Source organism: Schistocerca americana, chromosome 4, assembly GCF_021461395.2.
Source record: "Schistocerca americana isolate TAMUIC-IGC-003095 chromosome 4, iqSchAmer2.1, whole genome shotgun sequence".
NCBI classification, from domain to species: Eukaryota; Metazoa; Arthropoda; class Insecta; order Orthoptera; family Acrididae; genus Schistocerca; species Schistocerca americana.
Window position 1 is genome coordinate 400,064,556 of NC_060122.1, and position 20,138 is coordinate 400,084,693.

The 20,138-nt window shown below is 38.7% G+C and overlaps 1 protein-coding gene across 5 annotated transcripts in view; it reads left to right on the forward strand.

Annotated features, from left to right (window-relative positions):
- Positions 1-20,138, forward strand: part of LOC124612962 (rho GTPase-activating protein 19) — a 142,456-nt gene that overhangs the window by 89,321 nt on the left and 32,997 nt on the right. For all 5 annotated transcript variants that reach the window (XM_047141487.1, XM_047141486.1, XM_047141488.1 and 2 more), the window contains 2 exons: positions 244-402; positions 11,074-11,334. In XM_047141487.1, coding sequence (XP_046997443.1) covers positions 244-402; positions 11,074-11,334 — 420 coding nt within the window. The remainder of the gene's footprint in view (positions 1-243; positions 403-11,073; positions 11,335-20,138) is intronic.

A 20,138-nucleotide genomic window follows, 5' to 3' on the forward strand; every position in this document is an offset into this window, starting at 1 on the left:
CGTATGTAGATACTCCAAGGAATAATTTTTGAAAATGTAATGTGTGTGTGTGTGTGTGTGTGTGTGTGTGTGTGTGTGTTATTGAACATACTTGTTTATAAATCACTGTACACAAAACTCAAAATAATAATAATAATAATAATAATAATAATAATGGATTAGGGTTAATGTAAGACAATCATGTAAATGATCAGCCTGTTGTCATTGTGAAAATATCTAACTCCATGTTGTTTGTTGTTATAGCTGACACCAGAAGCTTTGCATGACAATTCTCAGAAAATGTGTGGTGTAATTGCTTTCATGATCAAGCAGGAAAAGAACTTGTTCAATATTCCACCAAAATTGGCTACAGATGTTCGTGCTTTCTGGATTGAGCATAATAAATCAAGAATAACACCGAAGGTTCGACAAATATCATTTTCCTTAATCTTTTTTCACAGTTGTATCAAAGTGCTCCAATGTCTGAATGAACAAATTTTGTACATAATTTATCAAAAACTTTTATTATTACTGTTTCAGTTTTATTATTTTAGTAAATATGTACTAAAGAAGAGAACTCAAGACCGGCCGGAGTGGCCGAGCGGTTCTAGGCACTACAGTCTGGAACCGCGCGACCCCTACGGTCGCAGGTTCAAATCCTGCCTCGGGCATGGATGTGTGTGATGTCCATAGGTTAGTTAGGTTTAAGTAGTTCTAAGTTGTAGGGAACTGATGACCTCAGAAGTTAAGTCCCATAGTGCTCAGAGCCATTTGAACCATTTTTCGAGAACTCAAGGCTCTCAACTTTTGGGAGTTATGTACATTATTTCTGTTGGCTTATTAAGTACAGTAGAGAATTGATTGTCTAAATAGGGTTAGCTGGAATTGTGGTTAAGTGAAAATGTTCCAGTCAGCAAATTCAAATCTGTGCACATCCTTTTTTGAAGTTCCATTGATGCAGCATTTATTGATTTCTGGAAAGCATTTGACTCAGTACCACACCTACACTTTTGAATGTTGGGCTCCATAAGGTTCCCTTTCTGTGCAGCGGCCGTGGAATATAAAATTATAAAGAATGTAGCGACCAGTCGCGGAAACGTAATTTATCTATCTTGTTGCAAGTATATTTCGACTGATATCAGCCATCATTGGTACATTATTCTAAATGATACATGCCATAAGTAGAAGTACTGTCCTTGGCTTAATGATAGAAATCTTCCAAGGATAGTACTTCTACTTATGGCATGTATCGGTTAGAAAAATGCACTGATGATGACTGATATCAGTCAAAATTGATTTGTAACAAGATAAATAAATTATGTTTCTGCGACTGGTTGCTATATTCTTTATAATTTTACACCTACACTTGTAAAAATTTTGATCATATGGTGTATCAACTGAAATCTGTGACTGGATTGACTACTTTATGGCAGAGAAGTCACAGTGTGTTACCTTGGATGGAGAGTCATCATTAGATGTAAAAGTAACTTCAGGTGTGCCCCAGGGAAGCGTGTTGGGACTCTTGTTCATGTTCTATATTAATGACTTTGCAGATAATATTAATAGTAACCTCAGACTGTTTGCAGATGATGCAGTTGTCTGTAATGAAGTGCTGAATCAATGAGACTGCATAAATATTCAGTCAGATCTTTATAAGATTTCAAAGTGGTGCAGAGATTGGCAACTTGCTCTAAATGTTTAGAAATGTAAAATTGTGCATGTCGCAAAAAAATATTCTATGACTATAATATCAGTGAGTCAGTTGGAATCAGCCAACTTGTACAAATATCTGGATGTAACCCTTTGTAGGGAGATGAAACGGAATAACAACATAGGCTTGGTCATGGGTAAGGCAGGTGGTAGCCTTGGTTGATTACTAGAATATTGAGGAAGTGCACTCAATCTCCAAAGGAATTTACTTAAAAATCAGTTGTGCATCTCATTCTAGAATATCACTCAAGTGTGTGAGACCTGTACCAAATAGGACTAACAGGGGATATTGAACATATACAGAAAAGGGCAGCACGAATGGTGACAGGCTTGTCTGACACATGGGAGAGTGTTGCAGTGATGCTGAATAAACTGAACTGGTAGTCTCTTGAAAATACACGTAAACTCTCCTGAGAAAGTCTGCTAATGCAGTTTCAAGGAGCAGTTTTAAATGTTGGCTCCATGAACCTACAACAACCTCATACATATCATGAGAACAATATTAGAATACCTACAGCATACACAGAGGCATTCAATCAATCATTCTTCCTTTGTGCCATATACAAACAGAACGAGAAGAAACCATAATGACTGGTACTATGGGATGTACCCTCTGCCGTGCACTTCACGGTTATTTGCAGTGTTAATATAGATGCAGTTGTTGGCAAAAGACTGGACAATTTGGCAGTTTCTGCCTATCGACCTATAGCAACCTGTAGTGACTGGTGGAGGTGAAGTGCTGGCTGCTGCAGAAGCTGCATACGAAGCATGGTCAGCAGCAGACGGAAAAGGGAAAGCATGCTTGAATTTTATCCATCAGTCCCATTGAGCTGAAGCAAGTAGGGAACTGCGTATCACATCAGGTGTGGCTTAAATCTAGGAGTCCAAAGGACTTGCTTGCGAAGCAACACCGCTCAAATGCCTCACTCTTTACAAAATGCAACATAGCTATGATGTGACACAATATAGCACTGAATTCTTCAGTGTTCTTGACAAGTTACAAGCAAAGGGTGATCAGTTGTCAATAATTCTGCACTACAATCTTCAAGATGTCTACACCTTTTGAAGCCCATGACAGTCTACCAGATGTCGAGATTTTAAAAGTAAAAATGTTGGAAGAAAAACGCAAAAATTCAGAAAGGCAGTGAAAATGAGTGTGCCATAATGTTTATTAAATTGGATCAATGTTTCATGAACAAGTCAAGAAGTGCTATGAGTGACAGTGAGACATTGGAACAAAAATCAAAACTAAAACAAGAAAGGAAAAAATCATCATACAAATGCAGCTTTTGTAATAAGAGGGGACACAAAGAAGATAAGAGTTTTTCAAGAAGAAACTAAGTGTGCAAGTTGCAAAGACTCAACAAACTCAGTGTTGTTCCTCTGTGAATGAGCCCTCTCTCTAGTTTGGTGGTTTCAATATTAGTTAGTGCATAGTCAGTGGTTGCACATCACACATGTGCAATTAACGAAAATTCACACAACAGAAACGCATGCGAATTTAATGCTTGCAGACAAATGCCACGCTAGTAATAGCTAAAGGTAACATATGTATCATAAGCGAAGGTAGCGGCACCAACTGCATAATGCTGAAAAACTCTTTATATGTGCCAGAACTCGGAACCAATCACATTTCATTGGCAAAGATTGTGGACGACAGTCGCACCACGACATTTGAAAAACAGCACTTGCAGTTACACAAGATACTAACGGTAAAACCAAAGTGACTGCAAACAGAGTTGAAACTTGTTTTATTTACAAGAAAATGGGCCAAGGAAGTGTGTCGTTGCCAAGCTGAAAGTTACAAAAATATGATATGTTAACGTGGCATGGTTGATTAGGCCCCTTGAACTTGCACGATATGATCAAAATGACCAAAAAAAGAGAATATGGCAGGTTTGAAAATCAGTGATGTCAATCTCTATAGATCACTAAGGGTCTTGAAGGAAAAAGTGTGTCCATTCCTGTTACCAAACGAGAAGGTAACTCAAACTTCTGGAGTTTATCTACTCTGATGTCTGTGGGTCAAGGAGACAGACACTTCAAGGTGGCACAACATTTTTTTGTGATTTTTATAGATGACCACTCTAGATGGTGTCAAGTCTATTTCCTTCAACATAATGAGGGAAGTTCTCAACAGATTTGTTGATTTCAAAAACCTATCTGAAAATCAGAGTAGTCATAATATTAAATTCTTTGAGTCAGACAAAGGAGTACTGCAATAAAAGACTGGACTCCTTCCCCAGGATGGCAGGAATACACTAACAGTTCCATACACCATTAAAATGGCGTTGCTGAAGAAAAGGGCTGCTCATTGGTCAAAGCAGCCCATTATATGCTGCTTGAGTCAGGGTCGAAACCACCAACACAACTAACTACATCCAAAATTGTTGCTTTACATCTACATCTACACCCATACTCTACAAACCACTATGAAATGCATGGCAAGGGTATGTCTGATTGTACCTGTTATTAGGGCTTCTTCCTGAACCATTCACATACAGGGTGGGAAAGAATGATGGTTAGAGAGACTCTGTGAATGCTGTAATTGTTCTAATCTTGTTCTCAAGATCCCTATGCGAACAAAACATAAGGGGTTGTAGCATATTCGTAGAATCGTCATTTGAACCTGGTTCTTAAAACTTTGTTAGTAGACATTTTCGGGATAGTTAATGTCTATCTTCAAGAGTCTGCCAGTCCATTTTATTCAGCGTCGCTTTAACAGTTTCCCATGGGCCAAACAAACCTAAGGCCATTCATGCCGCCCCCCTCTGTATATGTTCGTATTCTAAAATGGGTTGTACAAGTGATTCTTAAGCAATCTTCCTTGTAGACTGATTGCACTTCCCCAGTATTTTACCAGTCAACCAAAGTCTACCATCTGCTTTACCCACAACTGCGCCTAGTGATCGTTTCATTTCATATCCCTACAAAGTGCTATATCCAGGCATTTGTATGAGTTGGCTGATTCTCACCGTGACTCATTGATATTATAGTCATGAAATACTAGATTTTTCATTTTGTTACGTATACAATTTTACATTTCTGAACATTTAAAGCAAGTTGCCAGTCTCTGCACCATGTTGAAATCTTATTAAAATCTGACTGAATATTTGTACAGACTCTTTCAGACAGTACTTCATTGTAGATAACTGCATCATCTGCAAACTGTCTGTCCACAGAGTCACTGATACACAACATGAACAGCAAGGGTCTTAACACACCTGGGCCACACCAAAAGTTACTTCATCTAATGCTGACTCTCCATCCAAGATAACATGCTGTGTCCTCCCTACCAAAAAGTCTTCCATCCAGTCACTAATTTCACGTGATACCCGATATGATCAAATTTTTGTCAACAAATGAAGGTGTGGTACCGAGTCAAATGCTTTTCAGAAATCAAGAAATACTGCATCTACCTGATTGCCTTGCTCCAAAGCTTTCAGCATGTCATGTGATAAAAGTGAGAGTTGTTTCACATTGCCAACATTTTTGGAATCCATGCTGGTTGGTGTGGACGTGGTTATCTGTTCATTATGTTAGAGCTCAGAATATGTTCTAAGATTCAACGGAAAATTGATTGTCAAGGATATTGGAAGTAGTTTTGTGGATCACTTCTACTAGCCATCTTGTAGACTGTTGTGACCTGTGCTTTCTTCCAACTACTGGGCACAGTTTTCTGTACGAGCAATCTATGATAGATTATAGACTGAAGAGGGGCTATCTCAGCTGAAATACTGGTTTAGAATATATAGAGTTTTGATCGGGTCTTGGAGCTTTGTTTAGATTTAACGATTTCATCTGGTTTTCAACACTGCTGTCACTAATACTGATTTCAGTCATCTTTTCAATGGTAGGAGGATGAAACTGGGGCAGTTCTCCTGGGTTTCCCTTTGTAAAGGAGCATTTGAAAATGGAGTTAAGTATTTCAGCATTTGCTTTACTACCCTCAATTTCAGTTCCTGTCTCATTTGCGACATACTGGACACTAACTTTGGTGCCAATAACAGTCTGTACACATGACCAGAATTTCTTTATTTCTTTGGCCTTTGGGGGAGATCATTTGACAATATTGTGCTACAGTAGTCATTAAAGGGTTCACCATTGCTCTCTTTACAGGGAAATGTGTTTCATTCAACATCTCTCTCTCTCTATAGCCATATGCATTATTTTTATGTCAAATATGCAGTTATCACTGTTTCTTGAGAACTGTCTTTAAAGTGACTGTATACTATTGAAGTTCCCTCCCTTTATGAACTGCTCTACTGGGCTTATCTATCCACTGCATGGTCAACTGTCCTCTTAAACTGGAGCCATAATTCCTCCACATGCTCCTGCAATGTGCTAAAGGTTTCATGTTCCTCATTCAGATACGATGCTACTGATTTTTTATATAGTTCACTGAAAATATTTATCTTTGTGCTTGTTTTAGTTGCTTGTTGTACTTCGGTAATCATTGTTGTTACAACCACATCATGGTCACTTAGTACCAATTTCACTGTGGACATCCTCAAAGAGATCAGGTCTGTCATTAGATCTAATATATTTCCATCATGAATGGGGTTCTGAACTATCTGTTCCAGATAGTTTCCAGAGAAGACATTTAGTACTGTTTCATAGCATATCTTATCATGCCCAGCACTAACAAAAATGTAATTTTCTCAATTAATTGGATGATTAAATTCTTCATCTATGATTACAAAACAATTGGAGAACTTGCGTACAAGTGAATTGAGATTCTCTCTCTAAGTTTTTGATTACATCAGGATATGAGTCTGGTGTACAGTAGAAGGATCTAATTACCAATTTATGCCCACCCTTGATACTGTGGATACAAAGATTGTCTGATGGATTTCCATCATTCTGATTCATACATTTGGTCAAAAGGACGTTGTACTGGGGAAAAAAAGGTGTGATTGGTGCTGAAGGGATTTTTGTTGGCTATTCATACTGTGCATAGGTATCAAGAGATAACAGGATTCACATGTTGAAATGTGATGTCCTTCGATCAGTTTCTAGCCCAAACAAGCTGATGAGAAATTTAATGAAGCTGAATGACATCACCACCAAAGACAAGGCATCAGCGTGAATTCCATTGGAGGAGATTTCAATAATGATACAAACGCTGAATCAGAGACATCATCAGGCAATGAACCTCTGAAGGAGACTGACTTCCAATCAATACAGGCCAAGAATTCAGTCCCTACAATGACTTGTTAAATTGTGAAGACAATCATTCTTCAAGCATCACACCTGCTCAAGAGTTTGTGCCAAAGACTTATCTGATATTTCCATCATGATACTGACTTTATTGCAAATGCGACAAAGGTCAGTGACAGTGATGCATTGTGTGGACCAGATCATCGAGAGTGTTATGAAGCTATATATGATTATATCAGGTCGTTATTGAAAAGTGATATCTGGGGCCATTGTAGACAAATCAACAAATTAAAGGGTAATTGACTGTAGGACTGTTTTGAGGAATAAATTCAGAAGTGATATATCTTCACTGAAAAGATAACCGAGAATGGTTGCATGAGGATTCAATCATTGGCCTGGAGTTGACTTTGTGGAAATATTTGCAATAATTGACAAATCATTTAGGCTACCCAAGGCTCTGTTAGTCAAATCTGAATTGCTTGTCTTGCAGCTGGAAATCACCACTGCATTTCACAGTGGTGTAATTAACACAGTAAAAATTCACTGGTCATATTCTTGGTCTAAGGATGAAAGATGAAGAGAAAGATAATCATATAGTCAAGAAGGCAAATGACATGCTCCAAACACCGAAATTCTGTGATAAAGTTCACAAACTTAGAAGAGCCATTTTAAGTTGAATGCAACCTTAAAATCAATTATATTGCAGTCTACAGATTCAAATCTGTGTGTTTATAAACAATGTAAGAAACTTCCAGTTTTCCTACTCATTTATGTAGATGACACTACAATTGCTTCAGCAGACAAAGAAAGGACAAAACAAATCAAGAATGGTTTATCGATGAGATCTCGCATCGAGGCTCATGGTGCTGTAAGATGTTATCTGGCCATTGAATTAAATCAATCTATTGACGTAATTACATTATATCAGAGTGGTTATATCAGAGAAGTTTTTACATGACTGAATGCAAGCCAGTAAGGACTCCATTGCCAGTTCGGAGCAAGTTGCATACAACAGCTATGAACACACAAGGTGGTATTCATTGTTCAGTCTGAGAACTTATTGTATTATTGATGTACATTGTTTTCAGTACTTGACCTGTCATACACTGTACAGTCAACAAGCTAAGCCACTACAATAACAGTCATAATTCTGTTCACTGGCAAGAGGCTAAGACAAGAAACTGACAAACTTCAAGGAGAAGGAAGGACATCGTCTCAAAAGGTGGTTACATTACATTTTATCGGAAAGTTGAGTGCAGCTGTGTGTTTATGCATCAGTTGTTGTGAGAAGCTCATATTTGTTGAGTTGTTACAGAAACAGGGGAGTTTGCATTAAAACAAAAATTTACATTGTCGAGTGTTACATAAAAACACATTGTCGAGAGTTACATAAAGACACACTTCATCAAGAAATGTAAAGAAATGTTTCAAGCAAAGTCTCCTGCTAGGAAATTCCCCGTGACCAACACTATTTGAGATCTGTAAAAGAAATGGACGCTGTGATAAGATGCGTTGTCCATTTCAAGAATGCTGGAGGGCTCTAATTTGGACAGAACATCTCTAAACTACTTAAGAAGTACTTCACCATTAATTTCTTTGTGATAGTCTCCTGTTTTCTTAAATTCAAAAATTAAATCACCACCTTCCACAAAACCACAGTTGTTACCTATATGCATAATAATTCCTTTTCCCGTCGGGTTTTTTATCATTTGTAACAGACCTGCAACAAAAGATTACCTCTTATCAGTAACTGTTTCCAGCCCATACTTTTTGTCTGACATGTCCCACATTAACCCAAGTCTCATCAAGGTGATAAATATTATGTTTCTCACATCTGAATTCATGAATCTCATGAAGATAATGCCTCCTCCACAAAGAAATATCATCTCTGTCTGGTACTATACTAATTTTTTTTCAAACTGGGAACCAATGACTCGCATTAGTTTTTAAAAAGTTGTCCTTTTAAAACTGGGCAAGTCATAATTGTCATTTACCAGTTTAAGTGCTTTATCTATTGTGGGTGCTTCGTGCCTAGTTTCTGAGGAAAAATGCGTGCACCTTTGATTGCACAGCACTTTTCACAAAATCATCACTCTTTTGCAAGACATATGATTGATGTTTCCACATCTTCCCTGGTGTGGAAAGTTTGCCGGTATTCTGTTTTTCTTTCCACACGCTCAGAACACTTGACATAGAGATACCAGTAAATTCAGAAGTCACTTCTGCAATCTGCCATATCACTAGCGACAGATACTTTTCTGTAAACTTGTTAAAAACATTCAGAACAATCTGTTTCTCACCACTTTTTAATCGTGTTCCATGCATGTTTCACGACGGAGGCAGAAGCAGCCTTGGTCATTTTCACACTATGTATTAACAGCACGACAATCAGTGCACGTCAGTACACACACTGCGACTGTACACGATTTTGGAAATACAAAATACATAGCTAGTGCATGACTAAGAAAAACGTAGATGATTGTTAATACAGTAGATGATGATAAATTATCTTTTACAGTAACACAGCAGTAAGATATATATAATAAGGACCTACTTTCAGGAGCGTAACAACACTGGTGTATGTGTGCTACGGCTGCTGACCAATCACCGCATTTTTGTTTGTTTACATCAGGTTTATCTTTGTGATGAACGGAGTGTAGAGGTGATTAACCAGTACATGAGGTGTACCAGTTTTACTTGGGACATCCTCTATATCTGGTCTGATGCTAAACTTCCTTTTTTAAATTTATTCCTTACTGTTTGATCCATGACACAAAGCATTAGAGTAGTCAATAACGCGTGGGGTAAAAAAGGAAACATCCAAGATACGATGTATTCTTTTGTAGAAGTTCGATTTTTAGTGGAGTTCTTACTGTCAAGAATAGATTGCCAGTGGGATAGTGATAATCATATTCCATATTTAAACTGGGAACAATTTGCGTTAAATCACATACTGTGTTCAGAAATGGGCACATGCATGACATTTCCCAGTTGTGCGAAGGTATACTGACTGTGCTTTGTGTGTTTTCACAAAACCTGTACAGTTACATTGTGCCGGCTGTTGTGACTGACAATTCGCAATGTTTCACAAACACTTTTATTGATGTAAGTTCACAGCTGTTGTGACTGAACATACAAACGAAAGGTAACAATAATGAAAAAACTTTACTAATTGAGGCAAACAAAAGTTCACTTCTAAGTTTCCACAAAGGTTCTTGGTAACACACTCACACACGAGTAACAGTCCAATTCAGAGACGAAGACATAATCTTCAGTGGTCGCAGTACACGAGGTCGGCATCCGGCGTAAGCTGAACTTCGGGCCTGGTTCTAGCCCCTAAATAGCTGTCTCCAGCCAATGAGATTTTGGCGTAGTGATACTTCCTGCAGGCCATGGCTCGAGCTCCCCCTGCAGGAAGTAGTGCTTGGCATGTCTTTTTCCATTATCTTGTATGTAAATAGCCGGTGTTTACCATGGTGCTTTTGGGTACGCCTTGGGTATAGACAACCTCGTCCTCTGTGGTATTATATAGGTTATCGGCCCTCAGGGGCTACCTTGGCTCCAGTATAACACTGTCTGAATGTACAATGCTGGGACTGCAGTTCTCCAGCTTGAATGGGGTCAGGTTTTGACTGGTAGAATGGAAGAGGGGAAGAAAGGTGGTGTGGAGGGTAAGGGTGGGAAGGTTGAGGAAAGTGTCACTAATGGCTTGAAAGGAGGAAACAGGTGCACAGAATAGGAATACAACAGGCACCGGCACCAGTAAATTCGTAGTGTGTCCAGTCATGAGAGTGATATGGGGGCGATGATTGGGATGGGATGCCAGAACACAGGAAGGGTAGACGTGAGGAACATGGTGTGAGTGCAAGATGAGTTAAGTAGATGTGCGTGGGACAGGGGACAGGAGTTGTTTGTTAATAAAAATAGAAGATTCACTTTGAGCTGTAGCTATGCACATAACTGACAGGGGTAAATGCAAAAGGTTATTTCCTTCATTAAGATCATGCCTTAGAAAGTTCTGTGCTGTTAAAACCAAAAATTGGTGGTTCTGACACAACTTGTTTTCTCTTGTTACACACCACAAGCTAAAAATCTAATACATCACACACTATTTAAAAAGTTAAATGAGACGTTCCACGTATCCTGTGTGTTCTTAGGTCATCATCTCATTTATCTTGACTGAAAAGTAAGGTTCCTTAAATAGTTATCTTTATCTATTTACAGGTATGTAGAGTAAGCACTGATGGTTTAACAGCAAGTACAGTGTTCTCATTTGTTGATCGTGAACGCTCGGCAGAAGTTCATAAACAGGTGGGAGATCCTACTGAGGTAGCTCTGGCCCAACTCTATGCCCACATTCAGACACTGCCAGAGTCTCAACACAAACGACGTCTTGTGAAACAGTTTAATCGAGAAAATGGTCATGGTACACCGTTACGTTTCAAACCACACGGCCGAAGCCGTAGTTTGGGTGATTCTATTAAGGTATGTCATTTTTAATCAAATTGGTTTTGTTGTAACAGTAACTCTGAGATCATATTTTTGCACATAAATTGTTCTCTCTCTCTCTCTCTCTCTCTCTCTCTCTCTCTCTCTCTCTCTCTCTCTCTCCCCCCTCCCCCCCTTCCTCCCCTCTTGACATCCTGCATTCCATGTTTACTTTTGTGATGATTACCCAATAATGATTGGTGGTACCCCAAGTGCTTCACTGTTGTATGTTGTATAAATAGACTGCTGTTCATTACTACATTTTTGTCATTATTTGAAGGCTAACACTAAATACCTAGCAGTAACATTTCCACTGTTTTAACAAGTTTTGGCAAATATTGAAACAAAATGTCCTCTTGAGAAGCTTAAACAGGCATTGCCACTGTTGGGATAAGTGTGTTGTGTTTATCCTCGTGAGACCTGCTGAGTTTCTAATAGAATAGACAGGGTGCTTCTGTGATTAAATGCCTATGTGGTGACATTGTAATAGGGGTGATGGTGATGTGATGCTATGCATATACGACAGTTGGCAGCAACAGCAGCTTGTCATTTTTACAAGAAGAATTTTGTATTTAGCCATTTTTGTTGACCACCTTTAGCTGAATGCTTAGTGTCCCTGTCTTCAGCATGGAAGAACCTGGGTATGATTGCCAGTACCTCTTCAGACTTTTCCTGAGGTAGTGAGGTCTGGTATGGGGACATCTCAGCCCTTGTGGTACCAAATGAGGAGCTGCATAGATAAGAAGTGGCATAATCAGGACTTATCTGGTGGCAATAATGGCTGGAGGGGTTGACAAGATGCTGATTACAAGTCCCACGATTGTAGATCGCATCTCACTCTGCCCTGTAAGGCAGCAGCCAGCCAGCCAGAGCAGGCCTAAGACCTAATCTGTGAGTGGTGTTTACTTTTCTTGCTTTGCCATATTATTTAGATTAATAGAGGCATTTTTCAGTAGCGTTCTGATCAAAACATGTCAGTCTGTGTTGAAGGATGTTCACCAATAGAAGTCCAGGGTATGTTCTAGGGAATCTTTCTCCATGCTGTTTGAGTAAGAGTGCCTAGAATATTGACATTGCTTGCTGGAGAATTGCAAGAACCAAACAAGTTGCTAACCAACACTATCATAAACATGTTTGATGGTGAAGATGATGATCGAATGTGAAAGCACTGTAAGAGAGGGCTTGGTTACTCTTCAAGAGGATTATATTTATCATCATACATGATTGTGCAGTGTCCTGCTAAGGAATGACATGTGAACTTATCTGAAGGAAGTTAAACACCTAGTGCTCTAACTGCCCTCCCTTCCCCTCCCCTTTTCCAATTGCAACGTGCGTCCTGTTCAGAGTCTTTCCTGTATGTGGAAGTGAAGATTTTATGTTTGCATTCATTGGTGACAATGAATTGGCATTTGTGCTCTGTATCACTCAACAGTAGAGTGACATTGTAATGTGTATAAGGGCAGTGCTGTAGGGGAGGATAACTAACTAAAACCTGCAAACTTCCAATCAGCACATGAATTTTTTTCATGTAGACGGTGCAATCTAAGATATTTGCGGTTTCTGGGTAAAGGGAGCCAATGCAATATCATAGATGCTTCAGTCCATTCCAGTACGTAGTGACAAAATTGTGCCAGCATATTGTGACAAACTGTGGACACAGGCACATTCATACCTATTGTAGTGCTACAGCTCTGGCCAACACTCACTGCTGATAACTTTGTTACGGCTATATGTACAAAGTGGCAGTCATTTTATCCTGTGGTCACATAATGGGTTATATGAATAAACCTAAGAATATACTTCATACTCAAAAGTTTGGAGAAAGTTCTCTGGTTTGCATGAGTAAAGTGAGTCTGAGAATATACTTCACCCAAGTATGTTCTCAACGTGAATTGAAGGATGGGGGAAGTTGCTCAAAACAAAGAATATTCTCTGATTTCATACAAATAAAACCAGAGAAGTTTCTCACAAGGGGAGAACATTCTCTGTTTCTGTGAGTTAGCTCCGTAGCATACGTTGAGCTGTGTTGTGGTAAAGTGTTACCGAGTGTTTTTAGTGAAAATGGCAGGATTTATGGTTCTCCAAAGGCAAAAAAGATATATGTAGTATGAAGGAACATAGAAGAAATAAACTGTAGAAGTTTATATAGATTTAACAGTGGAAACATTATTTGGCGGGTGGATCACGTTCTTCCCGAAAAATTGCAAAAGAAAAGGAGGCACCCTTTCCAACGAATGAAATTAAAGTAAGGCTTGCCCAATCAAAAGCCTACCGTGTGATAACTGTTTGTGTTTTGTTTTGCACAATGTGGCAAAAGATACAGGGGATGAGGATTTTGAGGCACCTAGTGACGATGACAACAATCTTCCATTATTGGGAGAAGAGGAAGCAGCAAACGTGTATGTGCAACATATAGAAGACGGGAAATTATTAATGTAATACGCAAACTGTAGTGTAAGGGAGTCTGTCAAAACATTACATAATGAAACCTAATTCATGTATTTTTTGTAATTAAAATAATTTCTTCTTCAGGTACAACGAAATAATATTTTGAAGAATATAAAAAAAAGTGCTCTGATGTCACACAATAAAATACAGTTTAGTGTTTTTCTTCCTTCTCTCTCATTGATTGTAGTTTCATCAAAAATTGTTTAACAATTGTTTAACAATTCAATCTGGAACAGAATTTTCGAATACTCAAGAAAATAAGTGCACAAACTGTCTAACCTGTAACATTTACAATAGAAACAAGTTACTGTTTTTGTTCCATTTTCCCAAAAATTGTTAAAAGGATGTGATGAAGGTATTTGCCTGACAATACAGTAAATAAGTGCACACATTTATTAACATTCCAAATTGGATTATGTTACTCTTATTGTTGCACTGAAAAGAAATTTTTACTGAATTATTTCTTTAAGAGGATATGGAATTTGGTAAATGAAGAATTAAACGAACTTTCACTTAAAAAACGTGTTTTTATTAATAAAAAATGGTGTTGTACTGTGACATTATACAATTCATTCTATTGCTTTTCTTGTTCTTGACGCATAAATTTCTGCTGCTTCCTCTTCAGGGTATATCTAATTGGTACAATAACGCTAGTCGTTGCAGCTCTGAATAAGACAAATTCATCGTCTCATCCATTCCCACACTTAGTCTGCGTCGTTTCGGCACACTCTCAGTTCCCAAAACAGGCGATTGTGAAGGTATAACTATTTCTGGACCCATCAGATCTGTAGTGTCTGCTGTGACACTTTGCAGTGGCTGCAAAACTGATTTTGGTTCTGATATTGTGTGTCATGATTCAGTTTCTAGTTAGTCCATATAGCAGCAGGTTTATGCAGAACTGTGGGGTGAGTTTGTCCGATTTCATGCATAGTACATTGTGATAATTTTACAGAAAAGTGCTCAAATATCAGATGAATTTCACCAAATATTGTTTCATTTTCACATGTTAAAAATAAATATTTTGCTGATTCACAATTTCAAAGCATTAAGCCCATAATAAAAAGATATGAAAAGAATAGGACTTACCAGGGATTCTGTTGATAGTTGGGTTGTAATCATCTCCGTCTAAAAACTTCAGAAACATTTGTTTCCAGTTTTTAGTGAGATCTTAATATTGCTTATCTTATTTGCATCCATCGTAGACTTGATGCGTGACTTCATATTGTGCAGTTTTTTCATAATCTGCCCAACTGAAATGTCTTTTCCTAAACTAGCCCTGTAATGATGTTGTATTTCCTTTATACTCTCTGCCTTCTCCTTTCTTGCGGCCAGAGTTTGTAATTTGCTGATAATAGCAGGATAATCTTTTATAATTATCATCCAGGTTAATTCAAAATCTTCCATTTCAGCACAGAAATAACGTAAGAAAAACTTTTGGTAAAACACACACACAAATGAAAACATACTGAGAATCAAAGTTGTTGGATTTTAATCCTGACAGCTTACTCAATAAGGGGGAGGGGGGGGGGCGTAGTGAGAAATTACTCCCAGATCGTAGGTTATGGTTCGTAGTTTTCATTCATACAGAAATTGTGAACTTTCTGTGAGAATGTGCTTTTGCTCAGAGTATATACTCTGGAGAATGTTCTTATTTTTATTTATACGACTCAATGTGGTCCAGCAGCCAGTCAGTATAGCTAAGTGTTACGGAGGACAAATGCCATTTCATGACCACGAAGAATGCAATATAATATTTATTTCTACAGACAGAAATCACTCATGCACACTGCCATCAGAAGGGGGGAGGGGGGGGGGGGGTGAGAGCACTAGGTACTAAAAGCTGCAAGTCATGTTTCAGCAGGACGTTATCCAGCCACTTCTTCATGATTCCGTTCTGTTCATTAGTTCCTTCTGTCTCCTATTGACCTTGCTGTCAGTGGGACATTAAAACTTAACGTCCTTCCTTTTTGTTCATACGTTCCATTCCTGTATCACTCATGTTCACTACTTTGTTCCTGAATTTGGTTTTTGTGGCTGTATATTTTGTCATAAATTTGTGTGCCTTGCTGACCTTGTCACTCCTACAGTGGTTTTGCGCTTACTCTCCTGATTTATGTTTTCATTATTTGTGGTTGATGTGGTTGTTAATACATCATCACACGTCATATCAATGAGGGTTATTGGGGTTGATCGTTCATCACACAGCACATCTTTGGGAATTGGTAGTGATACCCCTATTTCGTCACAAGTCACATCTTCAGGGATTGGTGGAGGTTTCCCTCGTTCTCACATGCCACGTTATTGGGATTAAAGGTGGTATCCATTCACAATCATTCACTACGTTTTTCTTTTCTTACCCAATACACTATTGTTATTGATCTGTTTTGTGGGCATTGCTATGGGTGGATGCGAAGGCCTCTCATTGATAGCAAAAGGGGTTTCCCCTGGGTTGTAGTATCCTCCTGAGATAAACTTAACAGCTTTTATCTATTGTTTACAGTTTGTTGTGTCATATCTATCTGCATATTCAGGATTTGTTTGAGATATAATTGATACTTTTATGTTTTATATAAAAACAAAGATGAGGTGACTTACCGAACAAAAGCGCTGGCAGGTCGATAGACACACAAACAAACACAAACATACACACAAAATTCAAGCTTTCGCAACAAACTGTTGCCTCATCAGGATGATGAGGCAACAGTTTGTTGCGAAAGCTTGAATTTTGTGTGTATGTTTGTGTTTGTTTGTGTGTCTATCGACCTGCCAGCGCTTTTGTTCGGTAAGTCACCTCATCTTTGTTTTTATATATAATTTTTCCCACGTGGAATGTTTCCTTCCATTATATTGATGTCATACTTTTATGTTTTGTAGATGTCGTTGTGAGATGCATTTTGACACCCTCTATTTTGTGACTGAACTGCGTATGTGTAACGTTTTGAGCCTCTTTCAATTAGTTCATGTTCCAGTTCTTCCACCATTAAAATCAATGCAGTCTGAAACATAGTCCATTGCAAGAGTTCAGGTTTTACTGTATGTGTAACTATTGGACCTACCTTACCTACAGCACGCATTTTGTCCAGATAATCTGTATTATCGATATATGTGTCTTGGGTGGCTTACATGAATATTACCGACTCTTTTAAAAAATATTAGATAAAAAAAATCTACTCACCAAGCAGCAGCAGAACACACACATAATACTGTTGTATTTGGCAAGATGTCGGAGTTAGTCGCTCCTCCTTCAGGTATGAGGGTTGAAGGGGAAGGAAGAAGGATGAAAGAAAAGAACTGTAGAGGTCTAGGAAAAGGGGTAAATCTTGGGAAAGTCTCACAGAACCGTGGGTTAGGGGAGACGTACCTTAGGAAAGACTGATTGTTGGGGACTGCATCAGACGAGATTTGAAAACCTGAGAGCTGGAAGGTGGAAGACAGGGTGATATGCAAGACAGAGATTACTACTAAAACATCATGCACTGACTGGTTTGATGTGGCCCTCCACAAATTCCTCTCCTGTGCCAACCTCTTCATCTGAGAGTAACACCTGCAACCTATGTCTTCACTTATTTCCAGGATGTATTCCAATCTGTCTTCAGTCTTCCTCTACATTTTTTACCCTCTACAGCTCCCTCTAGTGCCATGGCTGTTACTTCCTGAGGCCTCAACCCATGTCCTATAATCCTGTCCCTTCACATTGTCAGTGTTTCCCACATATTCCTTTCATCCACGATTTTGCGCAAAACCACCTCATTTCTTACCATATCAGTCCACGTAATTTTCAAAATTCGTCTGTAATACCACATCTCAAATGCTTTGTTACTCTTCTGTTTCAGCTTCCCAGTGTCCATGTTTCATTAACATACGATGATGTCCTCCAAACGTATATTCTCGTGGCCAGGAATGCCCCTTTTGCCAGCACTAGCCTGCTTTTGATGTCATCCTTGCTGTGTCTTGTCATTGGTTATTTTGCTTTCTCTGATTTACTCTCAAACCATACTGTGTACTCATTAGACTGTTCATTCCATTCAGCAGATCATGTAATTCTTCACTTTCAGTCAGCATAGCAATGTCATCAGTGAATTATATCACTGATATTCTTTCACTTTGAATTTTAATTCCACTCCTAAACCTTTCTTTTATTTCCATCATTGCTTTTTCATTGTACAGATTGAACAGTGGGGGTGAAAGACATCGTCTCTGTCCTACACCCTTTTTAATCTGTTCACTTCATTCTTAGTTGTCCACTCTTATTATTCCCTCTTGGCTCTTGTGTATTACCCATCTCTCCTGGTATCTTACTCCTATTTTTCTCAGAATTTTGAGCATCTGACACCATTGTACATTGTCGAATGCTTTTTCCAGGTTAACAAATCCTATGAATGTATCTTGATTTTTCTTTAGTCGTGCTTCCATTATCAACTGCAATGGCAGAATTGCCTCTCTTATGCCTTTACCTTTCTTAAAGCCAAACTGATCGTAATCCAATGCATCCTCAATTTTCTTTTCCATTCTTCTGTGTATTATTCTTGTAAGGAACTTGGATGCAGTAGCTGTTAAGCTGACTATGTGATAATTCTCACACTTATCAGCTCTTGCAGTTCTTGGAATTGCGTGGATGATATTTTTCTGAAAGTCAGATGATATGTCACCAGACTTGTAAATTTTGCATAACAATGTGAATAGACGTTTTGTTGCCACTTCCCCCAATAATTTTAGAAATTCTGATGGAATGTTACCTAGCCCTACTGCCGTATTTGCCCTTAATCTTACAAAGCTCTTTTAAATTCTGATTCTAATACTGGATCCCCTAAATCTTCTAAATCGACTCCTGTTTCTTTTTCTATCACATCAGACAGATCTTCCCCCTATTAGAGGCCTTCAGTGTACTCTTCCCACCTATCCGCTCTTTCTTCTGCATTTCACAGTGGATTCCTGTTGAATTCTTAATGTTACCACCCTTGTTTTTTTATTTCACTGAAAGTTGTTTTGACTTTCTACATGGTGAGTCAGAATCAGTCCTTCTGCCAATCCTTTCTTTTTCAATTTCTTGACATTTTCCAAGCTGCCATTTTGTTTTAGCTTTCATGGACTTCCTATTTATGTCATTCCTCAGCGACTTGTATTTCTGTATTCCCAAATTTACCCGCGTATTTTTGTACTTCGTTCTTTCATCGATCAACTGAAGTATTTCTTCTGTTACTCATGGTTTCTTGACAGTTACCTTCTTTGTCCTTATATTTTTCTTTCCATCTTCTCTGATTGCCCTTTTTTGAGTTGTTCATTCCTCTTCAATTGTACTGCCTACTGAGCTATTCCGTATTGCTGTCTCTATAGCCTTAGAGAACTTAAAGTGTGTCTCGTCATTCCTTAGTACTTTCGTGTCCCATTTCCTGACTAATCTCTTAGTTCAGCCTACTCTTCGTCACTACTACATTGTGATCTGAGTTGTATCTGCTCCTGGTTGTGCCTTACAATCCAGTATCTTATTCCGGAATCTTCCTGCATCAGCCCGCATTTTCCAAGTATACCACCTCCTCTTGTGGTTCTTGAACAGAGTATTCACTATTACTAGCTAAAATTTATCACAGAATTCAGTTAGTCTTTCTCCTCTCTCATTCCTTGTCCCAACCCCATATTCTCCTGTAACCTTTTCTTAACTCCTTCCCCTAGACGACATTCCAGTCCCCCATGACTATTAGATTTTCGTCTCCCTTTATGTACTGTATTACACTTCCAATATCCTCACATATTTTTTCTCTCTGTTCATCTTCAGCTTGCGATGTTGACATGTATACCTGAACTACCATTGTCAGTGTTGGTTTGCTGTCAATTCTGATAAGAACAACTCACTCTCTACCCTACCTTCCTATTCATAACAAATCCTACTCCCGTTACTCCATTTTCTGCTGCTGTTGATGTTACCCTATACTCACCTGACCAGAAATCCTTGTCTTCTTCACTTCACTCACCCTTCTATATCTAAATTGAGCCTTTGCATTTCCCTTTTCAGATTTTCTAGCTTCCCTGTCATATATTCAAGCTTTTGACATTCCATGCCCCAACTTGTAGAACATTATCCTTTTGTTGGCTATTCAGTCTTTTTCCTCATGGTGGTTTCCATTGCCTTCTGCATCCTTATGCCCTTGATAATTGCTAATACCCTCCCCCCCATGAACCATGGACCTTGCCGTTGGTGGGGAGACTTGTGTGCCTCAGCGATACAGATAGCCGTACCGTAGGTGCAACCACAACGGAGGGGTATCTGTTGAAAGGCCAGACAAACGTGTGGTTCCTGAAGAGGGGCAGCAGCCTTCTCAGTAGTTGCAAGGGCAACAGTCTGGATGATTGACTGA